The sequence below is a fragment of the Ricinus communis genome, chromosome 6 (genome assembly GCF_019578655.1).
Source record: "Ricinus communis isolate WT05 ecotype wild-type chromosome 6, ASM1957865v1, whole genome shotgun sequence".
NCBI classification, from domain to species: Eukaryota; Viridiplantae; Streptophyta; class Magnoliopsida; order Malpighiales; family Euphorbiaceae; genus Ricinus; species Ricinus communis.
In genome coordinates this window covers 2622102-2644545 of record NC_063261.1, presented here as the reverse complement: position 1 = coordinate 2644545, position 22444 = coordinate 2622102, and the positions used below count along the sequence as shown (strand labels likewise).

At 33.5% G+C, this 22444-nt stretch overlaps 1 protein-coding gene across 1 annotated transcript; it reads right to left on the bottom strand.

Annotated features, from left to right (window-relative positions):
* Window positions 1-1179: 1179 nt before the first annotated feature.
* On the bottom strand, window positions 1180-3699 carry LOC8277748 (uncharacterized protein At2g27730, mitochondrial). Its single transcript, XM_002515718.4, has 3 exons — window positions 3368-3699; window positions 3021-3104; window positions 1180-1397 (listed from the first exon to the last, which is right to left on the bottom strand). Exons 1-3 carry the CDS (start codon window positions 3521-3523, stop codon window positions 1371-1373), a joined length of 267 nt encoding a protein of 88 aa, XP_002515764.1. The 5' UTR covers window positions 3524-3699; the 3' UTR covers window positions 1180-1370.
* Between the last annotated feature and the right edge of the window lie 18745 nt (window positions 3700-22444).

Genomic DNA, 22444 nt, shown 5'->3' with positions numbered 1-22444 from the left:
ACTTTGTGTACATTTCTGTAAAAAAAAAAAGAGAAAGTTAATAACAAACTGTTTTATGGTTCAAACATATCAACAAACAATTGGAAGACGAGAATTTGAAATCATAAGTTACTATTTTATTCACTTTAAGACATCCAAAAAACTATTCAGCTTTTTAATATTTATATTCACATTTTATTCAATAATAACACAATATAAAATTTGAATCAAATACCAATAAATCAAAGTTAAAAAATCATACAACTAAAACTTTTTGTTCAATATCCACCTGAAAATCATATAAAAGAGAAAGGAAAATAAATAAATAAACTAAAATTTTTGAGAAAATTCATGACATGAGAGCGAGAGTAGTTGTCTTTATTAAAGGAGAAACGGTTAAGAAAGGAGCAAGCACTCTCGAAGTAAAAGTGTTGATGATTAGTGTAACATCGTCAAATACTGTCTAAAAGTATTGATGATTCTCTTGTGAAGAAGTGGAGAAACAAAAAAAAATTAATGGAATAAAATTATATGATGAAAAAGAGTTAAAGAAAAAGAAATAAAACTTCCTTGTACATAATTTTATAAAAAAAAAATGAAAATTTGCAGTAATTTTCAAAATATGGGTTGTATATATTTGAAAAGAAAAAATCTTACTATAAATAATATTATTTAAAAAAATCAGTATTTTTTGTAATTTTCTCAAAAATTAATAAAATAGGCTAGATTTGACAAAAGCACGATAGTACAAGATATTTTGACGTAATTAAGCCTTTAAAAAACATGAAAGGAAAGCTTGAATCCTTTGGCGGACTGTAAGTTCAAAAAAGCAAGATGAGAACTGCCTTCAGAGTTGTCTGATAATGATGATATACATAAAACACACACATCAGGGTTCTTTGGCAGTGATGATAACCAAGTGCAAAGCAATCCTTCTATAAATCTGATGGAGAATGCAATGCCCACCTCCCCAATAGTCAAACTCGAAAATGTATTTATAATTAAATCCTGGCTGAAAATTCAGAAGAATCCAACTCATATCCATCAAGAGATGGAGCATGCAAGCTGCCTGAAAATTTTCTAAAATCAAAATTGTGCCGCATCCTCAATTCAGATCTTTGAAACATGATTTAAATTGCCACTTTGTTGGCTCATCAACTGCTCATTTGAAGCAAATAAAAAGGTTGGACATTATTTCAATTTAAGCAAGAACTACGGAACGATATTATTTCAAGATTAAAAAGGCAACCGCATACAATAGGACCGCTATGTTTTACCACTGTTGAAAGAAAACTATATACAAAGACCACATCTCACAAAGAGTTAAAAAGTCACTTCTTTATTTCTGATGATCATCTCTTCAGTAAGACGGCCTTATCATGTAAGATAAGTCAACCCTTGTGGCTCTCTTCAGCTTTCTGCAAAACAGAAAATAATAATGTAAATGGAACTGATACTTGCAAAAAGGTAGAATGGATGAAACAGAACAACAATCTAAAATAGAAATATAATCAGGTTTAACTGTATGCGATGGGAAAAAAAATTTCAAGGCTAAGCTAAGCTTTTTCCATTCCATCCACCTATATACAGAAGAAAAACAGCAGATGTAAATTAACATCCTCCATTTCCGCAGTTCCCATAATATTTCACAGTTGAAATTGAATATCAGATCCTACTGATGTTGAGTATTGTAATGGAAGAAACATTATCTAGAATAGCAAAATTATAAGCCCTTCAACTAGGAACCGGAATGGATAGAACTTGAAACCTTGTGGTAATAAAATATGTGACTCTGAGTCACCAAACTGGACCAATTAATAACAACTCATTGCATAAGATGAAAAAATAGGACTAGGAGAGGTTCTCATTCTTTTGTTACAGCAGCACCAAGTGTCAGTGAGCAAATAGTAGAACCACAATCTAAAACCAGTAACGTAACTTTTCCTGCAATGCTGCCATTTTCTCTAAATGGTATTAATACAATTTTCTTTCCAGGACACTTGAACAAACTGACCAGTGAGATAAGATGTTACAAAATTATGTTCTTTGAAGTTCACTAAGAAAAACAATCTCGTACTCAACAAAGGAAAATCAAAGAAAAGCAGACAACTATGGCTGCATTAGGCTGCATTTATTTATATAGCAAATCCTCCTAAAATCATGCCCTTAAGAGAGAGCAAGCATTCTGATCTTTTCAGGTTAGCTCCCTATTCCACATTGGAAAGAGGAAAAAAAAGAAAGAAACCAGCAAATCACAGTAGCTCAAAGGCTTGCAGTACATAACTTAGAATTATAGTAACTTAATTCACATTTACTGCACCGACCTTTCAACACTGTTATCAGCATCAATTTTCTAAACAGACCACGATGAAAGTCCACACTTTTCAACTACCCCCTGTCCAATCCCAACCGAGATAAAAGAGCCTAGAAAACAATTGTTACTTCATTCATAAGCCTTAAAGCCTGTTCTTTCATTCAAGTATTCTTCCTCTCTTGATAAATCTTTCTGTCAAAGACATGAGCAAATCCTTGCAAATTCTGGGTGCATCACAAATTTTTTCCAGACTTTGGACATTTACTCTAATTGTTATTTCACTTGTGAAACAAAAATTCACATCAGAGACCAAGAAATAAACTTGTAATATCTATGGAGGAAAATGCTAAGATCAAAGTAGTTTCGAAACTGCAATGGGAAAATCTCTCAGACCATAAACATGAGACAACCCATGAGACAATTAGGAGAAACACTCAATAAGGAAATTATACAAATGATAACCCGAGAAAATCTTCAAATAATGTCAATTCCGATGCTAACAAATTAAGCAACCAAAAAAACATTTTAAGTCAGACAACAATAAATCCTCTAGTACTACTTTAAACCATCTAAACCAACAAGAACAGCTTTTTTACCTTCTTCCATTTCAAAACATATTAATGAAACACAACAGGAAAACCCAACTCATTGACTAATGTCAAATTTATGAATAACATTCCAAATACACAGTAAAATTGCAAATTGAAGGTAAATTATCACATATTACCTTCTCAGCAGACTCTTTATTTTTCTCAGCCTTTTCTTTATCAGCCTTCTGCTTCAGCTTCTCCAACCTCTCCCTCTCCATTTTCTTCATTCAAAAATCATTATCACATATTAATACTCATGATAATTAGTGACCATAAATAAGATTACGCACGAACTTGGTATTTTTCGAAAAAGATAAAATTAAACAACCTAACAACAAAAACACAAATAAGAACTCTGATCTAACTATAACTGACCCAATAACGGTTAAAACCACCTTTGGTCCCAGCTCATCCAATGGTTCAGCTTTCCAAAAGAAGAAATCTATAGACCACTTATAAAAGGATCATAGTCTAAACAACAAACCTGAATATAGACGTTCTCAGCGGCGCGTTCCTCCTCGCTAAGAACACGGCCCTTGCCGTCGCTGAAGTAGCGAGTTTTTGTTGTTGTTGCTCCTCCATGAGTTGGAAACATCGTGCGAGTAATACCGAGTCGAGTCAGTGCAAATCTTGGTGCCATTTCTTCCGTTTCTGAAACCAGAAAACGAGTTAAATCGTTGAGTTATTTTTTTGTTGACCCGAAATAACGTCACGCTTTTCTGATGTGTAAAGCCCTAGAACCTTCACTTTTGGCTTTTATAGCGTAAAAGAAAGCGGATTCGGGTTACACTTCGGTTGGTATCCGAGTCTTATGAAGGTTCGGGTTTTCAGATGGAATCTTGACGTTATGAATTAGGACTCAAACTCCGGCACTTGAAACCGAGCGAAGGATTCTAGTAAGGTGTCTAAAAACAAGCCGAACTGATCTATTCGATTTTTCCTTATTCAGTTTGTAATTTGGTTTTGATTTTTGAAAATTGAATGTGATTTTTTTTTAGTTAATTGTATCGGTAACTAAGTATCATATTATAATCATTATAATCCTAACATATATATAATATATAGATTAAATTTATCATAAAACTACCTCTCATAATATTTTATCATACAATAATTTATTATTAATATTAAATATTGATAAAATAAAATAATAATATTAAATACATTTCAATATTAAATACTAACCAAATACAATGATATAATTATATATTTATTAAAATAAAATGATGGTATAATATAATTAGAAAATCAGTAATTATAAAATGTCAATAATTTATTATTTATTTTTATTGTTTATTATTTTTAATAACTATTAAATTTTAAAATTATTAAAATAAAATAGTAATATTAATGACTTATTAAAATAAATATAGCTAAATATAGTTTTTTTTATAATATAACAAATTTAGAATTAAAATAAAATATTTTAAATCACAAAATTATCATTAGCACGAGTATATTATTTAATTTACTAAAATAACCTTCTTATATTGTTTAATTATAAATGGGAAAAGGACAATCAAATTTACTAAAAATACCCTGTTGTTTAATTAATTGAATCAATTAGATCATTTATTAATTAATTTTATTGATAAATAGTATTCTTAATTTAGTCTAACTCTAGAAATCCAACTCTATTAAAATATTTTTAATGCATCTTTTATATGTGTCAGATTTTTTATTTTAAAGAATCATATCATAAAATGACACTTCCATGTAGTTTTTATTCTTTAATATAAGGGAGATAATCAATTTAAGTCTCTACTTATAGAAAATTTCACTCTCTACTCTATACTTAATAAATACATTATAAATTTTTATACATTTGATTTAATTAATATTTGAAATTCTTGTTTTTCTATTAGTAAAAGTTAAAAAGAAAAGAAAAGAAAAATTAAACTTATTAATGCTTATAAAAATAAAATAAAATATAAAAAATCTATTAAACTTAAATAAAATATTTTATTCTTTTTATGTAAATATTATTTAAGGTGTAATATATTATAGAAATTATATTCTTTAAAATAAAAATGTCATTGTAGATGCTTTTAGAATTTCAACATTAGCTAGTAAAGTATAGTTTTTAAAGTATTAAAAGTGTAACAAAAATTTGAGAACTATGTATAAAAATAACATAAAAATTAGCACTCTTGTCGAAATTTAGTTTCTAGCACAGCTTTGTAGAGTATTTTGCCAAGGTTGAATTCACCGAGCTAACCAAGTAAAGGTTTTACATGAAATACACACTTCTTTTAAAAGGAATTATAATATTACATATTATTTCCTTGAATTAAAATTAGAAGAATTAATCATTTATTTATGTGTATTACGGTTGTTATTATTATTTTGATTATAAAATTAAACTAATAGATATAATTTAATAAATTTTTTAATATTTATATATTAATTTATAAAATTTTAAAAAATAGCAAACTAACTATTTTTAAATATTTTTAATTTTTTTACGATTCTAAATTTTTATTAATGCAATAATATAAAATTATTTATTCATTAATTTTGATAATATATAAATTAACATATTAATATAATTAATATTACTATTTTTTAGGATTAAATTTATTATATAATTAAAAAATAATTTATTATTAAATATAATAATAAAATATAATTTAAGATGTTATTTTTTAGATTAGGATTATTATCTAAATATAAAATTAATTTATTAGATAATAAAATAATAAAATTTAATTAATATGCTATTTCTTAGAATAGAATTAATATCATTATTTAATTAAGAAATTATTTATTAGTTAATATAATATTAGAATATAATTAATGTACTATTTTTAGGATTAAAGTCAGTGTTTAATTAGAATACAACTTATAAATTAACGAATTAAGCTTGAATCACATATATTAAAAATAAATACACATATTAAAATAAAAAATTTATGTGTCACAAATTAAATATATAATATTAAAAAATTTTAAACTTTAGAAATATATATATATATATACAAAAACTGAGATATGATGCATAAGATGTTAGTGGTTAGCACCTATATTGCGATACCAAATGTGTATATACTCAATGCACTACCTACCCTTAAATAGAAATGAATATCTTTTCTACAGTGCAGATTGTAAGGAGCAGTTCATGTTCTTTCTCATTTTTTTTATATGATAACCTCTTTTATTTTACTCTGCTTTCAAGGTTGAACATGCCTGGTGATGTTCAAAATGCTATAGCTGGTATCTTTACAGTCCTTGTCCCTGTGGTTTCGGCACATGAGATTTATCTTCGATTGCCGACTTTTTATTTAAAATATAAATAGGTTCGATTTGATTACCTAAGGAATAAGTTTGTCAAAAGGGCTTATAGGTGGCAAAATAAATTGTTTTTAATGGAAGCCATAATATCTTTATTATTTATTATATCAATTAAATAAAAGTGAATAAAAATATAAAAATATTACTCCATATATAATTTAATCTCTATTTGTAAATGTTTCAATGTATAAACACACAATTAAACTCTAGGAAAAAAGCTCACAAAATGTTACATATAAAATAAAAAATTAAGTCATTTAATACAAATATGATTCTAGAAGTATAAATTTATTAAAATTTTAAATCAACAATAATTTTATTGGCGGCAGTTTTAAACGAGCACTCAATTATCTCTAGCGATTATAGCACTACAAGGTTTTTTAACATAATAAGAACACGCTAACTAATCACAGAGACTAGCGCGGAGATGAGAATTGTCACTTGAATAATTTTCTAGGACACTTTTACCAATTGAGTTGTGTACTAGATTTCATAAGACAGCTTCACCATATCTAGAGATGGATTCGAAATCCAACTTCTTTATTTGTATAGTTTTTAATTTTATTATTTAACGGATTATTCTCTATAAATATGACAATTTATATTTTACAAGTATCTATTACAACATGTGACATATTCTTAAATTCAGCTAATTTTATTTAGCCCAACCTATGTTTAATTAGTTTTACTTAATTATTTAATAATGTGCAAAGACCTACTTAGTCTAGTTTAATTATAAATTATGTATTCAATCTAATTTTTAAACCTAAATGAACTACCTTTTACGTTGATGGGCTAATAAAATGATCATTATTCTAGTGTAGCCTAATTAATTTAATTAAGATAAATTTACTTTAGTGAGCTGATTTTTGAAATCTTTTTTTTTTTTACCTCCATTTGTTTATTTACATTTATACCTTTTCTCTTTACTTTTTTACGTTTATTTTTTCTTTCAATTCGTATGTTACGTTGAGCCAATTCTTTTTGTTTTTCTTTGTCTTACAATGCAATAGTTGGATATATATATAAGTGCTGCCGAAGATAGTAAACATCCAAACTCAACCCATATTTAATGTATAGATAGAAATTTGTCATTTTCTATTATCTCATATACAATAGAATGGATGTTTGTTCCTCCACGTGCACTTTACTAGGCCTATATGTAATACCTAATTAACCGTATGTAATTAATTAATTATATTGATTAATTAGTAATTATTTTTAATTAATTAATGGCTACTAAATATTTTTTATTTTGTTGTTTATTTTCATTCTTTGTTCATCTTTTTATTTTTAATTTTTTTATAATTGAATAATTTTGTTGATGGGTATAATTAGAATTATAATCGAATTAAGCCAAGCCGAACTTTAACAAACTCAAGCTCAATTTTATTTAATTTGGCAAAAGATTGAGCCCTTATATTCAAACTCGAGCTCAGCTTGTTTTAAAATTACTGAACTTGTGGGTAGTTAGAACTCAGTTTATAAATAACTTATTATTATACTAAATGAGTTAAGTTCGAATTTTACTTGTTAAGTAGTTATATAATATATATATATATATAATGTTCTAGTATATATTAGTATTATATTATATTACGATGAATAATCCAAATAAACTATTATATAAATTATTATTATAATTGACTACTAACTATACTTAAAATAATTTTTTAGTAACATAAATTTATATATTCTACTTTTATTAAATAATTCTTTAATAACATCTGATAGTGCTGCTTCGAAGGCGATGTACTCCTTTACAGACGGGTTCTTCTGGTATAACTAGATCATGATGGCAATAGTGGATAAACTGAAGACATCATGCATCACTGAGTGGGGGACATACTGCTACAAGGTTATATCTTTTGGACTAAAAAATGTGGGGGCAACTTATCAGAGAGCAACCACTGTCTTGTTTCACGACATGATGCACAAGGAGGTAGAGGTGTATATTGATGATATGATGGTAAAGTCTGAAACAAGGGAAGGGCACATTTAAGCTCTTGATAAATTTTTAGGATGAGTGAAAAGGTATAATTTGAGACTCAACTCAAAGAAGAGCGGGTTCGCAGTTACATCAGAGAAGTTGTTAGGGCATATAGTGAGTCAACGGGGTATATAAATCGACATGGGCAAGGTTAAAGTTATTCAAGAGATGCCAGCTGCCAAAGATGGAGAAAGAAGTTTAAGGTTTCTTGGGACGTCTACAGTACATCAGCAGTTTCATTTTGAAGCTCACAATGGTACTATCTTTAAACTTTTAAGAAAATATTAGCCCGTTGTGTTGGATGAACATTGTCAGAAAGCCTTCGACAGAGGAGTATCTAATGAAGCCACTAGTACTCAAGCCGCCGAAGGATGGCAAGCCGTTGATCCTTTACTTGGCCTTGGAGGAGGAAGCTATTAAGGCAATGGTAGCGCAATACGAGTCTAATGACGTGGAGCATGTGGTTTGTTACCTCAGTAAGAAGTTGATGCCTTACTAGTTGAAATATAACCTCATGGAAAAGACGTGCCTAGCCATGATATGGGCTACAAGGAAGTTGAGGCACTACTTTCAGTCTTGTAAGGTGCAAGCAATTTCAAAAATAGACCATCTGATTATTTAAGTCTCCATCTCTTATAGGAAAGCTAGCTAGATGGGTGGTGCTCCTAACAGAGTTCGACATTGAGTACATCACTAAGAAAGTAATCCAAAGTAGGGCTATAGCTGAGTTTCTAGCTCAAAACGCGATTGAAGGAGACAACCCTTAGGATCTGAAATTTCTTGATAAGAATCTAGGGGCAATTGAGATCCAAGAATGGAAGATGTACTTCAATAGAGCTGTGAATGCAAGAGGTACAAGCTTAGAAGTAGTTTTTATCACACCGGAAGGAAAGATGCTGCCAATGGCCAAGAGATTGGACTTTAAAGTGACCAATAACATGGCAGAGTATGAAGCATGTTTATTGGGATTAGAAGCAGCCATGGTAGCAGGAGCTAAGCATTTGATGGTCTACAAAGATTCTATGCTAGTAATCCAACAAGCCCTCGAGGAGTAAGAAGTAAAAGAAGTGAAGTTAAAGCCGTACATCAACTACCTCAAGATTTCAGTGTGGAACTTCTCCCAGTGTTCCCTTATACACATGCCTCAGGACGACAATCAGATGGTAGATGCGCTAGCTACCTTGTCATTTATGTAGGTCAATCCTTCAAGGCTTTTGATGAAGCCTTTGGTGATTATGAAATCAGGTGCACCTTGTTATCAAGGGGATCAGATAGGACCAAAAGAGAAGCCATGGTTCTACAATCTGAAGAAGTTCATAGAAAGCAGGGAGTATCCAAAAGAAGCGACAATCAAGGAAAGGAATGCACTGCGGATTCAAGCCAGAAACTACATCAGCCATGAGGGAGTCCTGTATAGGAGAATGGTGTCAGGTGTACAAATCAGATGTGTAACTAAACCAAAAGCTCAAGTAGTGATGGAGGAAATGCATAAAGGCGCATGTGGACCTCATATGAGCGACATAGTCTTAACAAGGAAGATCACGCGTCAAACTTATTATTGGTTAACAATAGAGAAGGATTGCATAGCGCTAGTAAGCAAATGTCGAGAATGCCAGATGTACAATGACTTGAGTCACGTGCCCCCAACCGAGCTGCACAACTTAATATCTCCTTGGCCTTTTGCAGCTTGGGGGATCGACATTATCGGAGAAATAAAGCCTCCTTCGAATGTTACAGGTTCATAGTCATAACAGTCGACTACTTCTCTAAGTGGGTCAAAGCCGAGTCATTCGCTACTGTGGGAGCAAGGCAAATGGCCAAATTCATAAAAAGGAACTTAATTTGTAGATACGGGGCCCCACATCACGTCGTGATGGATAATGGTGTACAGTTCATAGGTGAGACAGCAGATCTGCTAGCGGAGTACAAGATCGAGCATCATAAGTCTTCTCCACATAAACCTCAAGTGAATGGAGCAGTAGAAACAACCAATAAGAATCTAAAGAAAATACTTTCAAAGATGGTATGGAATCATAACGACTTGTCATTTCAATTACCTTTTACACTTTAGAGATATCAGACGATCGGTTGAACATCGATGGGGCAAACACCATAGTTTATGTTTACAGGATTGAGGCAGTTTTTCCAGTTGAGCTAGAATTAAAGTCTTTGAGAGTCGTATTAGATGCAAAATACCAGAATACCAGAATACTAGTGGGTTGAGCAAAGATATCTGCAATTGGCTTTAGTTGACGAGAAAATGATGAAAGCCCTATACCATATGCAGTTGTATCAGAAAAGGATAGCCAGGGCATTCAATAAGAAAGTAAAGCCAAGAAAGATCAGAGATGCTGATCTAGTGTTGAAGCATACAAGACCTATTGTATTCAACCCGAGAAGGAAGTTCAAGCTGAACTGGGAAGGCTCGTACTTAGTAAAGAAGATTCTGCCCAGAGGTATTGCTAAGATCTCAGACTTGGAAAAGAATGAGTTTACTGAGCCAATCAATATAGATCGTCTCAAGAAATACCGTGTATAAAAAGTAAAAATAAAGAGTAATTAAAAAAATAGACTGCTGAATAGAAAATCTGAAAAGGCTGGTTAGGCAAAAGTCAGGGCAAAAGAGAGAAAATGATCAGCTAGAAAATCTAAAAAGACTGGCTGATGAGAGGAGCTATATCATGAGAAATAAAAATGTACCCATCTAGGCTTTTACTAAATGAATAAATTATTAAGGATTATTACCAAACATATGTATGTCTATTTACCATTTTATGCATTAATTGAAAGAAAAACAAAGCTAAAAATTCTAAACAAAATAAATGAGATATGAAAAGAAGCATAATTTTTTATTTTTTTGTTCGCATTTGCATCTGCATCCTTAAATAAAGCAGCTAGTTCTAAAGTCCTCTTGAATTGGGTAAAGTTAGGGGAAGTCAGTATTTAAAGCCAAATCTGCAATAAAAAAAAAAGAAAAAAAAAGGAAAAGAAGCAAAAAGAAGAAAAAGAAAAGAGAAAAAAAAAGCTAAATCGAAAACCTCAAAGGGCGGCCTAGGCAAAAATAGTGTCTGCTGAGTTGAAAACCCGAAAGGACAACTTAGGCAAGTGTTAAGACAAGAGCTTGCTAAGTTGAAAACCTCAAAAGGGCGACTTAGACAAAAGTTAAAGTAAAGGAAAAAGAAGAATAAAAGAAAAGAGATTTGGCTATATGACCTCTTGATGTGATTTCTAATCAGTTTTAGGAGTTTTCGGGAGTTTTACTTGATTTTCGGCGCGTGCAAGCTCATATAAATGCAGAAATATAAAGAAATGAGTAAAATGGGGGTAATTCAAAAGCCACATTTTATATATCCTTAAAAATTAAAGTATACATAAGGTCTCAAAAGTAAAAGCAAAGAAAAAAATTAAAAGTCGGAGTTCCCTCCCAAACTATCTATCTCGTCGTCCAATTCAGCATCCATCCCTTGGGTCTACAAGGTCGATAGCTGAAGGGTCAGTATGTCGGTCCGATGTCGTTGAGTATCAAGCTGACACTGTTGGTTATCTAGCTCTCCTTGCAGTCCCTCGGGTCTCTCTAATGAAAACCCAAAAAGGAAGATTGGTTAGCACATTTCATGCATACATGCATACATACAACATTTCATAATTATAGTTCTTACCTGCCAATCCTTGCCAAGGATGAAGAATTGTATCCTTGCAACCCCGACCAATCAATATATATGCTCGAACTGATCCCTCTGAACCTGTATTTATATATATGACACTAACCTTTTTATGAAAATTAAAAGGTAAAAACACAGAAGCAAAGGATAAGCTTGCATGGGTGTAAGTGCTCGAAATGAATTATAGAGGGAAATACCGATCCATGGCGAGTCGGTGCTCCATCATACTGAGTGGGCTCCAGTATGAAACCATCGAATCAAGAGAAACGAGACAATCCCTGAAACCACGTTAGACATAGCCATAGGAGGTGCCTTGAAAGTCACATCGATAGATGAGCCTGCGACATGAGAAGGCCTGGAGCGTCGAGAGGACTATCCCTTAGTCAGCTCACAAGCAGTAGGAGGCTAGCGAACAAGCTATAAATAAATGAATAAAAGAATAGTACACAATAAAAAAGAGAAGGAACTCTAAGTGAATTCGAGAAAATACCTAGATAATGGCATCATTGCCAATAGGTAGAGGCTCCAACAACTAGGGGATAAACAAGGTGTGGTTCGTCAACCATGATCACATGGTAAGGTCTTTAAGCTTGTCGTACCCATTCAAGCACTATGCTAGCTCTTTTCCGATAAGATCCGCCGCCTAGAACATGGAGAGTAGAGGAGATAAAGGGACTCGATGCCTGTGAGGACCTCACTCCCAGTCATAAATCCTTTCACTGAGATACCGAACCTGACAAGCAGGCCCTGCCAGTAGTACCCTCCTCTGCTCGAGTTTAGCCGCGGACAGCATATAAGGCTCCCATTGGCTGTGCTCCCCCAGCAATCACTCCGAATCTGCGAACTAGAAAAGGTAAGTAACAATATAAATAAAGCATGAATATAACTAATGAATTATATTTACCATGTCCCAAGTCAGCCTGTTGATCCACATGCGGTGCACTTAGACCTGTGACTACTCTATCGCAATAGTCCTGTTCAAGCCCTAGTGGCTCAAGTGCGGAAAAGCTCGTGAAGTACATATGGGCCGTGAGCCCACCACAAGGCTAATCTCTAAGTCCCAAACTACATAATAAAGTGTCAGCATGCACGATATTTGTATAAAAGAAGAAAGGAACTAAAGAAAAGAAGTCAGAGCAACTTACATGGATCACATGCCACAAGCCACAAATCTTCTTACTACTGCGATTAGTGACATCCATCTGATGATAAATACGCGAGTGCCACAAAGCCCTAATCATAAGAAGAGACTCGGTCCAGGTCCTATAGAGGAGCTAGATAATGAAATTTCGGTGAGTTTCCTTAGTCGTTGAATAGGGTCGTACTTAAAAGGTACACTAGAAAAGCTGAGGCCATCTGGTCAACTTCCCAAGCATTCCGAGGAATGAAGCTCTAGTAGTAGAGAGGGATGCACTAGTAAGCAATGCATATCATTTTTTTTGAATGTCAGTAAGAACTTAAATAAGTTGATGATGAAGCACACCCAAGCATCAAAACACTAATGGTGAATCACATCATTGAAGGGCACATGCATGCTAGAGAAATCGATGTTAGTAATAGTAGAAAATGAAAGGGGAGAGAGAGTCAGCTCACCAATTAGAGTGTGGAAGGTGTGTAGTATCCATCCACCTCTCAAGCAAAGCATATATTGAAGTATAATCGACTCTCCAAGTGACCGAGGGAAGTGTGGCAACAAACTGACGAAAGCTAGTGTTACCAATCCGAGCCTAAATAGAGCTAGGAAGCTCATCAAACCACTCATACGCACCGTAGAAGTTTCTAATAAACCAGATAGACATCACATCACCCTGGATGGTAAAATAATAGGTATTTAAACATCAGACGCATGCAAAAAGGCTTTGAAGAGGTAAGTATATATCTATCCGATATTAGTTTTCACAAAAAAGACCCTAAAACACTTTCGTTCAGCCTATGCACGACTGATTTGCACTGTGTAGAGCTAAATCAGTTCTACAGAGTGTCAGTCGGCACTATATAATGCCGATTGGCTGTACATATAGCCAATCCGCTTTACAGGCTAGGGTTCCAAAATTTTCTTTAATTTTATGCAATTTTTCATATATTTTGAGTAAATAACATGCATATTAAGTTTCTAAGTCATAGAAGACAAAGTTTAAGCCAAGAAATTACCTCACCGGCAGCTCAAAAAGGGCGATGTGTGCTCAATTGTGCTAAAAGAGGAATCGCCTCCCCTGTCACAAGTCCAAGATTGTTTTGGCAGAAAATCAGGGCGAAAGACTTCCAATTTGGTGCTATTGGGGTGCGTCTAGCGAATCTAGAAGATAAACTTGCCGTTTAGAGACTGATTTTGTAAAAATCAGTTTAGATTGAGTAAGAAATAAAAAAAGAGCAAAGAAAGAGATTTAGAGAGAAAACTAAGAAAATGGATAATGTGAAGAAAGAATAGTGGATATAAGCTTATATATGTCCTAAGGAAAGGGCGAAAATGTCATTTAGCTTCCTGATATGTCAAAATGAAGTTTTAGTACAAAAAGTTGGTACAAGTCTGCAGAAGACATTTAGGAGCCCAATTGACACCCTGAGGGGGAAATTTTTTAGAAAAATCACAAGTTTGGTCCTTGATCCAGCATAATACGTTTATTCTCTAGATTGGCCAAATACAAGTATAGCTTTCATAAAGCATCAAAACAAGTCAAGTTACGCCTCAAGGTGGGGAATTTCAACCCAAGTACTCGAAAGCAGAAAATTACCATATTGACCCGAGGCAACAAATTGTTTATTAGAATGGATAATAGCCAAAGAAAAGTCTCTGCAATCACCAATTCAACTGGCATAGCTCCTAATCCCATGGGGGTGGATCCCAATTCCAGCGGGCATAGTTCCCAAAAAGTAGGTGAAATCCTCAATCTAAGCAGGCGAAACCATCAATCCAAGCAAGAAAAGTCGTTAAGGAAGCAACTTCAAACCCTTAGTGGGAGCAAAGTCCTCAACCTAAGCAGGTGAAGTCCTCAACTCAAAAGGGCATGGCCCCATAATGAATCAGCAATCAAAGGTCGAGCTTACGAGTCGTATCTTCCATAATTCACATATCTTTTTGTTATACCCTTGATGTCTATGATTTGTCTCTATTTATTTATCACATTTGCATGCTCATAAATTTGGATAAATTAGGGGCAACTGTCAGCACATTTTTTTCGGATCTAAATATCAAGAGAAAAATAGAAAATCCTATGATGAAAGTTACAGCTTTCTCGGGTCTCAGGAGATGAAGGATAAGTGAATCCAAGGCTAGGGTCGAGGTTAATCCAGTTGGAATTATCTTTTTGAAACTAATTTGGATGTAATTATAAAAAAAAATTAAGTTTAAAAGGTCAAAATAACAATTTTCACAAATTCAGGGACCTAATTAAACTTTTCAAGCTCCCTTTGTATAGAGCCAATAGCTCTACACAGAGCTAATTGAGATTTTCGCACTCCGATGTCATTTTTTATGATGATTTCACTTCCAGATACAGATTCTAATAGGTTTTCTTAACGATAATCATCTTTTTAATCAATAATTATTTAAATATTAAATATAAATTGAGATATTTATCGATATTCCTAAAAATCTATCACTTTCTTTAAATCTACCTCTATAAATAGAAAGAGGTATTTAGGGTTTTATGAGGTAATGAAAAATTAAAACTGATTGTAAGTGAGATTAAGACTTGAGAGACACTGAGAAAGAAAGAATAGAGAGAAAAGAAAGAAAAGCACTCCCAATCTTAGTCATTATAGAAGATCCAAGCCATTGAAGAAAGAACCAATTTAGGAAACAAGCCACTGAAGAAAGCTCATTTTTGGAGACTTTTTCTAAATCGTCAAAAGGTTTCTCTAAGCTAGATCCAGTACTGGATTCCTATCCGGTCTTCGATTCAACTACATCCTTATAGCCTGAGACTTGTAGATCCAACATTCACAGTGACAACCTGAGGGTTCCTTCAACCATACATCTATATTCATCATAAAATCGATTCTTTCATTTCTTCTTTTGTCTTCTTTTATTATTTGTTCTTAGAAATATGATTAAGGTTATGATTTATGATAAGTATGATTAGATTAGTTTTTTTTATGAATATGCATGTTAATAGGGTTGATTTTGATAATAAGAACTTAGGGGTTTGAAATTTGACATTTTGTCAATTAGAGTTTTTAGATCTAATTAGAAACATGTTATAGGATCAATATTTAGATTTATTTGTCATCATGATTAGGTAATTAAGCCTCTTAAACATGATTTTCTTATTATGATTTGCCTATTGTTAGTTTATAGTATTTAGGATTTTTAGTAATTTAGGATTTGATTGTTTAATAGACTTTATTACTTTTATTTTAATATTTTATCCTATTTTCTTTTTATTCTGATAGATTCTTATGTCTGTGCATGTGAAATTCGACTATGGGGATGCAAAATTGTACTAACGAACGATGAAGATCATCTTAGAGACCCTAGAGTTGATTGACTGTTTAAGCCAGACTCTAATTTTTGTATTCTTTTGGCAATTTTTGATGTACTTTTAGTTTCTATATAGTTTTAGTTCTTTTCCTTTTCGCAATCATAGTTGTAGGTGAGTTGTAATAATTAGGTTTTACTTTTTGCTTTATTTTTTTTATTGTATACTAATTAAATATATGATTATGTGATTGGTTAATTAAAATGGGCCACATAGACTTAGGGTTAAAATTGATCCAACATGAATTTGGTAGTCCAATAGGCTAACCAACTTTAGTTGAGCCTAAACCCTAGAATCCAAGTAGACTTAGTAGGCTTTGGCATGTTTAGTTAGGGTTAAAATCACAAAAAAGGGGCTTTCTTATAACAAGTAGTCCATTAGGCTTAAAGGCTAGAATTCAAGAGCATAATTGGTAATAGGGCTAGACTAGATGGGCCTTGTACATAATTGATTAGGAAATTAGGCTAACTATTTTAATATGGGCTGGGTTTAATTAAAATGGTCTAGACTTAGGTGAATTACGTGTCTGTTTTGGCATGCCTGTGTATAAATTACTTGCATTTATATGGAATGATTTGTTAAATAATAAAATTAAAGACTAATATACATAAATAAGGAAGTTGGCTTTCGAATCCATTTCTGGACTCTGTGGCATAAGCTTCATTATGGAATCTGGAAAATTTCATTCATTAGTAAAAGTGTCCTACTGATTACTCAGGTGGCGACTCTCATATCCGCACTAATATTAGTGACTAGTTAACGTGTTCCTAATTAGGTTGAAAAGTCTTACAATGCCTAGTCGCTAAGGACACTTGCATGCGCACCCGAAACCGCCACCCACATACACCATCCAGGCTCTATCGCCAATACAGGCAAAAGTAACTGATCCTAGAGTTCCCTCCCATATTCAAAGGTTTTCCATTGAGGCAGGACTTCTTAGACAAAATTGAGAGGTTGTGGCCCTATCTTACCATATAGCGCAATGTTGATGATGAAGGCAACCTTACCACGGATGACAACTTCAAGGCTTAGGTTCAGTTTCATATCACCACTGCACCTAGGTTTGCATGGTTTAAGAGGACTCGAGAGCTAATTGCTAAATCTAGGGATGCAAATAAAAAGATAAGAAAATGAAGATGCTTTTATATGTTTTTAAATCTCATTGATTTGCTTATGATTTATTTTTTCCTTTTCTTTTAGTAGTGCATAAAGTAGCAAACAGACATATACATGTTTGATAAGAGTTTTAGACAATTTCATTCATTTAGTAAATTCCCAAAAGGTATATTTTCAATTTCTTATGATATAACTCTTGTTATTAGCTAGTTCTTTGGGATTTTCAAGATGAACATTTATTGCTTTAGTTTTTATCTGACCAGCCTTTTCAGTTTTTCTAATTAATAGTTTATTTTATGTTATCTTCCTTTTTATATTTTTATACATAGTATTTCTTGAGATGATCCAGGTTGATAGGTTCAGAGAATTCATTTCCTTTTAGGTTTGACATCTTAGCAGCACCCTTGGGCAAGATTTTCTTCACTAGGTACTAGCCCTCATAATTAGGCTTGAATTTTCCTCTCTGATCAGATGCAGTAGGTCTTGTATGCTTTACACCAGATCACCAGCTCTGATCTTTCCCGATTTCACTTTCTTATTAAATGTCCTAGCTATCCATTTCTGATAAAATTGCATGTGATATAGAGCTTTTATTCTCTTTTCATTGATCAAACTTAGAAGTTGATATCTCTGCTCGACATACTAATACTCTAGTATTTTAGCCTCCAACACAAATCTCAAAGACTTTAGCTCTAACTCGATTGGTAAAACTGCTTCAACCCCATAAACCATGAAGTACGAAGTTTGCCCTATCGATGTTCGTTCAATCATTCGATACCCCTAAAGTGCAAAGGGTAACCGAAACGAACAAACCTAGTGACTCTATACCATCTTCGAGAGTGTCTTCTTTAGGTTCTTGTTGGTTGCTTCTACTGCACCTTTCGCCCGAGGCTTGTATAGAGAAGACCTGTGATGCTTGATCTTATACTCTTATAATAGATCTATTATCTCACCCATAAACTACACACTGTTATCCATCATAATGTGATGTGGAACCCAATACCTACATATCATGTCTCTTTCTATAAATCGAGCCATCTTCTTTTCCCTCACAGTAGTGAATGACTCAGCCTTAACCCACTTAGAGATGTATTTGATTGCCATAACTATGAACCCATGCCCATTTGGAGGAGGCTTTATCTCTCTCATCATATCAAATCCTCAGGCTTCAAAAGCCTAATGAGACGTCAGATTATGATGTTCGATCGGAAGTAAATGACTCAAGTCACTTTACAACTAACATTCATGCCATTTCCTAATCAAGGTTATGCAATCCTTCTCCATCATCAACCAATAATAGTCTTGATGCATGATTTTCTAGTCAACACTAGGTTATTCATGTGAGACCCACACACCCCTTTGTGCATTTCTTTTATCACCACTTGCGCTTCTCTCTTAGTTAGATATCTAAGCTGAACACTTGAAGCCATCCTTTTGTATAGCACTCTATCATGGTTAATGTAGTTCCTAGAAAGAATTCGTAATGCATATTTGTCCCTTGTAGACGCCTCTTCCTTGCTTTCTATAAACTTTTGCAAATAGTAAAACCAAGGTTCCTCTTCTAGTCCCATATGGATTTCCATTATCCATTCTCCATAGTAGCAAGGCACTATAGACTTTATAATTACCAATAGCTTGATCGAGAGCTATGTGTGGTTGTTATATATAGATGAAAGAGTGGCCCACGCATCGGCCATCTAGTTCTCATCTCTTCGTAAGTGTATGGATGAACATTTAGAGAAATTGCAAACCAAAGTATTGAGATAGCTGATATATGGTGTCAATCTCTCTTCCTTCACTTCCCATTCTTCGATGGCTTAATCAATTACTAGCATGAAGTCTTGATAAACCATTAGCTAGTCCGCTCCTACTACCATGGCCACTTCTAAGCCATACAAACATGCTTCGTATTTCACCATGTTATTTGTTACCTTAAATTCCACTAACATGGCCATTGGCAACATTTCTCCTTCGGGCATAATCAGAACTACTCCTAATCTTACACCTCCCGCATTTACTGCTCCATCGAAGTATATTCTCCATTCTTAAATCTCGGTTGCCCCTAGATTCTCATCATGAAACTCTAGATTCCAAGAGTGATCTCTCTCGATTGCATTTTGAGCTAAGAACTCTGCTAAAACTCTTCTCTTGACTACTTTTTTAGTAACATACTCGATGTCGAACTCTATTAAGAGCATTAACCACCTAGGCAACTTTCCCATGAGAGATGGAGTTTAGAATAGATACTTTAGTAGGTCTATTTTTAAAATCGCTTGAACCCTATAAGATTGGAAATAGTGTCTCAACTTCCTTATAGCCCATATCATAGCCAAATAAGTCTTTTCTATAACATTATATATTGACTCATAAGACATAAATTTCTTGCTAAACAAATTGCATTCTCCACGTTATTGGGCCCATAATGCACCACCATTACTGCTATCGCTTCCTTTTCTAGGGTAAATAGAGAATTAATGGCTTCCTATCCTTTGCCAGTTCTAGTATCGACGGCTTCATCAGGTACTCCTTATCCTATCGAAGGCTTTCTAATAATGTTCATCTTACATAATAGGTTGGTATTTCCTTAAAAGTTTGAAGATAGGATCATAGACAATTGTGAGCTAGAAAATAAACCTACTGATGTACTATAGACATCCTAGAAATCCTCTAACTCCTTCTCTATCTTTAGTGCTGTCATTTCTCGAATAGCTATAACCTTATTCAGAATAATCTCTATGCCTCATTGACTCACTATGTGTCCTAGTAGCTTTCCTAACGTCACTCTAAACACGCTCTTCTTCGAGTTAAGCCTTAAGTTATACCTTTCCACTAATCCTAGAAACTGATTAAGAGCTTGAAAGTGCCCTTCCCTTATTTCAAATTTAACAATCATATTGTCCACATACACTTCCACCTCTTTATGCATCATATCATGAAACAAAGTAGTGGTTGCTCTCTAATAAGTTGCCCTACATTCTTTAATCCAAAAGGCATAACCTTGTAGTAGTATATTCCCTATTCGCTGATGAATGTCGTCTTCAGCTTGTCCACGATTGTAATCATGATTTGGTTATATCTAGATAACCCTCGTGAAAGAATACATTGCATTTAAGGCTACACTTTCAACTATCACATTTATGTGAGGAAGGAAAATTATCCTTAGGTAAAGCCTTATTCAGGTCCTGATAATCTACACACATCCTAACCTTTCCATTCTTCTTCGCGATCGGGACAATATTTGCTAACCATTAAGGATAGTCAACTACATCAAGGAAATTGGTTGTCACCTGCTTGGCGACCTCCTCTCGGATCTTCTTTGCCTATTCAAGCCTCGGCCTTCTCATTTTCTACTTAATAGGCTTTATGTGCAGATAGGTCAAAATATGGTGCTCTGCTATCTTCTTATCTAACCCTCGCATGTCGTCCTATGACCAAGCAAATACCGAGTTCCTTTTTTCCAATATTCTTTCAAATTCTCACCTCTCCTTAGGGGTTATATTATGAGTAATATGCCTAGGATTTTCATGTATGCCTAAATTAAATGAATCAATTTGAATAGAATTAATATCAAATATGCACATATCATGATCATTAAAATGCACGCTACCATCAAAAAGGACATCACATAAGCAAAATTGGAGTTCCTATCATTGATCATAGAAGCAAAAAGGTCATCGTTCTCATAAAGATTGGACGTTATTACATTAATTTCTTCATAAAATACATCAATTGTATTTTTTTCCACTAGAGCAACTAAACCTTGAGAACTCACGTACTCATGCAAGTATATGAATTCCTCCAGCTTTAGCTCTTTGATTTTAGTTGTGACTTTTTTTTGGACATCTTTGATGCTCAACTCAACAATCATATCAACAATCAAACTTTTAAAGATCTTAAACCCCGACACCACAGTTCCAGCTACAGTAATAGGCTCAGAATCCCTATAATAGGGCTTGTACTCTTTGACAAAAACGTCTATTAGAGTCTTACCCTTTAGTTTTTCCTCATCTTCATCCTTATGGTATCCCTAGCCTTTAAAGTCCAATAGCTCTGCAATTCCATAATAATTCTTCCTTAGCCCCATTCCAAGCATGAAGTCCATTTTCTTAAACATGCTTGCTACTTTTGGATCCATAAAATCCTTCTGAAGGACAATAACCTGGAACTCAGTTGGGGCATCAAGCTCCTTAGCAGCTTCTTGAATAGCTGAAATGACTTTGCCACCCTTAGCATTGATAGTGATTATCTCTCCTTCATGAGGGAATTTGGCCTTCTGATGCACAATGGAAGGTATTCCTCCTAGGGCATGCCACCACGGCCTTCCCAATAACAAAGCAAAAGTTACCAGGGTATCAAAGATAATAAACTCTACCTAAGATTCTATCAGACCCATCTTTACTAGTGTTGAGAATGTCTCTTCCATGTCTTTTTTAGTCTCATCATAGTGTGGGTAGTGGTTTCAGGCGCGCACCCAAGTGTCTCTAGCGACTTCAGCACTGTAAGACTTTTCAACCTAATAAGGACATGCTAACTAATCAAAGAGACTAGCGTGGAGATGGGAGTCACCACTCGAGTAATTATTCGGGATACTTTGACTAGTTCAGTGATATTTCTTGATCCCATAAGGAAGCTTCACCATGTCTAGAGATGGATTCGGAAGCCAACGTTCTTACTTGTGTATCCTCATTTTTAATTTTATTATTTAACGGGCTACTCCCTATAAATACAATAATTTATATTTTTACAAGAAAGCAATACAGCATGTGAGGTCCACCTAATTCTAGCCCATTTTATTTACGCACAAATCCCATTTAAATTTATTAACCTAATTAGGCTACTTATTATATACAGGCCCATCTAGTCTAGCCCAAATACTAATTATGCTTTTTAAATTTTTGACCTTTTTAACCTAAATGGATTACCTTTTTTATATGTTGAGGCCCAATTAGGTGATTGTATTCTAAGTGACCCCATTTAATTACTTAAAAGTATAGCAAAAGTCCACTAAGTCTATATGGATTTTA

Excerpts from the sequence above, each read along its gene's own strand:
- LOC8277748 (XM_002515718.4), bottom strand. The coding sequence starts at position 3,523 with ATGGCACCAAGATTTGCACTGACTCGACTCGGTATTACTCGCACGATG. Across the intron at positions 3,105-3,367 it reads CTGAGAACGTCTATATTCAG|AAAATGGAGAGGGAGAGGTT; the intron begins GTTTGTTGTTTA and ends TTTTGAATGAAG. Across the intron at positions 1,398-3,020 it reads ATAAAGAGTCTGCTGAGAAG|AAAGCTGAAGAGAGCCACAA; the intron begins GTAATATGTGAT and ends TCTGTTTTGCAG.